At 37.2% G+C, this 4,241-nt stretch overlaps 1 protein-coding gene across 3 annotated transcripts; it reads left to right on the plus strand.

Annotated features, from left to right (window-relative positions):
• The first annotated feature begins 3,075 nt into the window (after positions 1-3,075).
• LOC149233649 (uncharacterized) lies at positions 3,076-4,017 on the plus strand. Of its 3 annotated transcripts, none has more exons than XM_089376793.1 (4): positions 3,076-3,326; positions 3,447-3,488; positions 3,565-3,625; positions 3,734-4,017. In XM_089376793.1, exons 1-4 carry the CDS (start codon positions 3,114-3,116, stop codon positions 3,868-3,870), a joined length of 453 nt encoding a protein of 150 aa, XP_089232919.1. In that variant the 5' UTR covers positions 3,076-3,113; the 3' UTR covers positions 3,871-4,017. The 3 variants fall into 3 exon arrangements, with proteins under 3 accessions (XP_089232919.1, XP_089232921.1, XP_089232922.1); XM_089376795.1 differs by having other exon boundaries at positions 3,076-3,250; XM_089376796.1 differs by having other exon boundaries at positions 3,165-3,200.
• Positions 4,018-4,241: the final 224 nt, after the last annotated feature.

The raw sequence follows: 4,241 nt of genomic DNA on the forward strand, positions 1-4,241 counted from the left end.
GATCTATCGGACCTAAAAAGACAAATTATTTATTTTTGATTTAAGATTTTATTCCGATGCTCAAAAAGCTTGGAGAGAAGCCTCCCGAGTTCACTATAATTTTGGCATTGTAAAAGTCTAGAAAGGTCAGTATTGTAGCAAAGGTTGTGAAATTGAGATCTAATGTGGTTGTATGCAGGGCACTCTAAGAGGAAGTGGTTTTCATCCTCGATGCTCTTATTCTCACAAATATGGCAGATCCTTTCCATCCATGGCGTTTTAGGAACTACCCAGCGGCCAGTCTCACTATGGAGCTCATGAGAATTCGTTCTAATCTTTGCTATATTAATTTTCTTTTTTGAGCTAGTTAGAATAGAGAGATACTTTTGATCTTCAAAGGTGGGGTTGATGACCTTCTTATAATAACTTAAAGAATTCTGACTTTTTGTATTATTGTATTCCTATTTAACGTTGATTTTTTTTAAATAAAAACATTAACGCATATTCCAAAAAAAACTGTGGATAAGAATTCTGACATTTTGTGTTATTGTATTCCAGCAATCGAAGTATAAGTAACATTCATTTTTAAATAAAATAATTTAAGAGAATAAAGTAAATAAATCCCATCAACTTTACCTCTAAATCCATCCATTTGGCGGTTTGGATTGGCGAATAATACCAATTCTGGCATTTATATTTCCATTACAAAAAAGACTTAACATTTAACTCTATAAAATAAATAGAGTTCGCTCACGCAATTGCCAAGCACATACAACAAAGTCTAACTCGGACGTAGCGTCAAAAAAGGTAAAAAATATCCCAACGGAATTAGTTTACACCCATCTTGGTAACTAAAAAGCATCTCAATTGCCCTCCAATTTATTTTTATTTTAACGATTACTCTTTATTCGAAAAACCTGCTCAGCGATAAGGGGTCATAGCATTATTATTCTATGTGTTTATTGAATTTTAAAACACATAAAAAACAGAAATATTATGGACAGCTTTGCCAGTTGTTAAAGTTTACATGGATTGAACTGCAAACCAGGTTTGGCTTTCAAATACGTGGTGAGCGAGAAGAAAAAAGACATTGAATCTGGTGCATCAAGCTGACACAAAAGAGACAGTACAGATCTAAAGAGGATATGGATGCCATTATTCTCTCACCTAAATTCATCTGTATTTCGGACAAAACGAAACAATAGAATCGATGCACAGTATAAAATAAAGTCTGATACATCTCTGTGATTAAAAGATTTAGAAGTAACAGGTAATTAGAATATTACAGAATTGAAGATTACTTGGCTGGGTTTTTGGACTGTGCTGTTTAAATTAATGGGGGCTAGTCTCCTGAAGAAGTTATATGTTATATTAGGTGCAGTGAACGTTATTTACAATATATACATCAATCATATCCATCACATCAAACTGATATACAATCACGATGTTACAATATATACATCAATCATATCCATCACATCAAACTGATATACAATCACGATGATACATCATAAGCTGAGACGCAGCGATATTATAGGGAATTATAGGGAATTGAACACCGTCGGGGTGCGAGAAAGCTTACTGCTCCGACTGTCAAACTATGCACTGTGGAGTGTGACTAAGGGTGGATCATTGTCCAAATTATAAGATTTCTTTGGAAGGGAGGATTTGGCATTAACATGAAGGCAGAAATTCTATTTTTTTTAATTGATTGGGTTTTTTGGTTTTCCAAAGATTGTCCATTGACATTTTACATGTCTATGAGGATTCTCTAGTCTTCTTTATTAATGGGATGTTGGCCAACACAAACTTTTTTCCCCTCATTTTAATGGTTAGATATCTCAGATACTACTTCTGAAGCGGTCTTTCTGTTAATCACTTTCCAGTACATTTATGGGGAGTCTAATATGATGGCGGACTCCCTTTTCAAAAAAATCCTCTAAGACTATGCTGGTCACATGCACTACATTTACCTGTAACACGATATCACCAGAGGGGAGGGCTCTATCCCCTTCCCCTAGCTTTTGTTTTATTACTTGTCTTTTCTATAGGTTGCTGCAGGGTTAGTAAAATGCCTTTTTGAAAAAATTGAAAATGGATGTAATTCTGAGACTGTCGGCATCTATATTTACAATTTCTGCACTAACTTTTTACAATTTTTTTTTTTTGAATTTATACACTATCATAGGATATATTTTGCTTAATATATACTGATATATTATATAAACCAGCGTTTTTTTTCCAACAAAAAAAGAAATGATGGAAGCAAAAGTAGACGAGTGGAGAGGCCACTAAAATCGACAGAGAGAGTCTAGTGACCAGGGCACTCCCTGCTCTTTCCACGTCACGCCAACGGACGGAAAGGCGGACCCACCTCACTATCCGACAAAATAGCGGTGGTGGAGACATGCCTCTTCTTTCAACTCGGCAGCATCCTACTCTTCGTGTTATTATCTATGTGATATATATAAACTAAGATATTTAATAGGGATAATGTTGACTTTCAAGGGAGAAGGATATTTAAAAAAATAACAAGAATTTTACATTTTGCCAAGGAAGTTGTTTTTAGTGTAATTTTTTGAAATTTTTTATGGTTGGTTTTTCTGTTGTAATTTTTCTAGAATCCGTCAGGAATTTATTGAAATGACAAGTTTGATGGGTAATTCTGTGCAATCTAAGTACCCTAGGGGTTTTCCAAGGTGTTGAATCCATATATAGAGTCAAAAAATTAGTTTAAATAACACAAATCAAGATTTCACCTCAAATTTTTCCATCAGCCGCACTGAAAAGTCCAAAAAGTCGCACTAAAGACAACTCCTATAAAAAATTGGGGGTTTAGGGAAGATACATCAATCAATCAATCAATCCATAAAACATGAGAAAATGGAATATGATGGGACCAGCCAGCAATTCCACATTATAATGGTTGACAATAATATATGAATGCTCTAATCAACAATTAAATGATTTAAAGAATGATTTGGGACTTAACTCTTGTGATTAGGGTTTAATCATAGGATGGTTCTAGATTGCGTTGGTTGGCCTTTATGACAAACTTTAATTCTGTTGTGCTAGCGGCACTTACCTCGGTTATTGTTTCCCGCTCTTTGGTTTATGCCAAAACCCTACCTTCTATGTCATTTCTTCATTTTTTCTCTTGCGACTTTGCTGCGCTGAGGGTTTGGTCTGGAAGTGAGGTTTCATGTTGCAAATGTATGGAGGTGAGCCACGAGCTCTGCGTGCACCCAACTATGGGTTGTGCTGCTTGTTGGTATGGCACCTTTGTTTGTTCTGGTGGCTTCGTTGCTCGGTTCCTTGGGCACAGTGTGACGGTTCTGCTCGTCTGTGTAAGAGAATGGCTACTGTCTTTGTTTGTTTGGTTGCTAAACTTGTTTTTGCTCCACTGTTCTCATTTTATTGAGGTTCTTCTGGTTGTTGAATTTGATTAATGGGTTTGCATGCTACAGGTCACAATCGCGGTGGTCTCCTATGCTCGCAGTTCTCTTCAGGTATGTTGTCTTTCCATGATTCATTTTCCCTCTCTGTCTTCCTCCGGTTCTAACAAAAACGGGTCCTTGGTCTCAGCGTATCACCGTGGATTGTGACTCAGTGGGCTTGCATTCTTTTTGCGCGACTAAACCTTCAGGTAAGCAATTTGTTCACTGTACATACAATTCCTTGCTCTTCATTTGCTTCTCGCCTTTCACTCCGTTGACCTTTGGGCTAACAATGCTGCCCTGTTTTACTTGCGTAGTTGGGGGTTCGTTCTTTGGCATGGTTGATGTAAGCACTACGGCTTGTCCCGGTAGGCTCTGCCACTGTTATCAATTTGCTTTTAATAGTTGGTCTCTGTCAGTTTGCTGGGCAAAGTCCCAGTCCTCGTCCACTTGAACTTCTTTGTTGTCGCTATGCGACCTGGGTTAGTCTTGTACAAACCCTCATTTGTGCTCTTGCAATTTTGTAATTGTAAAACACTGTTTGGAGGGTGGTTGTCCAAAACCCTCGCCCTTAGGGTTCTGCTGGTTCGTTTGGTTCTTCCACCGTTCGAAGGGTTATCCCTGGACTGTTATATGTATACAAATATCTTTTTTTTTTGTTGGAATCAAAAGAAATAACAGTGTATTTGGTTATACTTTGTTACCTTTGTCCTGGGTTTTGTTACTCAACATTTATATTCTCGTTCTTGGTCGAACTGTTCGTAATGTGCTTGGCTTTCATTCGTGAACTCTGTATGTTGATTGCCAGCCTTCGTGCTGGAAAAT

Source organism: Pinus tabuliformis, chromosome J (genome assembly GCF_031772625.1).
Source record: "Pinus tabuliformis cultivar Carrire ecotype Pingquan chromosome J, CPIR1, whole genome shotgun sequence".
Taxonomy (NCBI): domain Eukaryota; kingdom Viridiplantae; phylum Streptophyta; class Pinopsida; order Pinales; family Pinaceae; genus Pinus; species Pinus tabuliformis.

Bases quoted from the DNA above. Each gene is read 5' to 3' on its own strand.
- LOC149233649 (XM_089376793.1), top strand. From the start codon at position 3,114: ATGTCATTTCTTCATTTTTTCTCTTGCGACTTTGCTGCGCTGAGGGTT. The intron at 3,327-3,446 runs GTAAGAGAATGG...TGCATGCTACAG, and splicing joins TGACGGTTCTGCTCGTCTGT to GTCACAATCGCGGTGGTCTC. The intron at 3,626-3,733 runs GTAAGCAATTTG...TTACTTGCGTAG, and splicing joins TTGCGCGACTAAACCTTCAG to TTGGGGGTTCGTTCTTTGGC.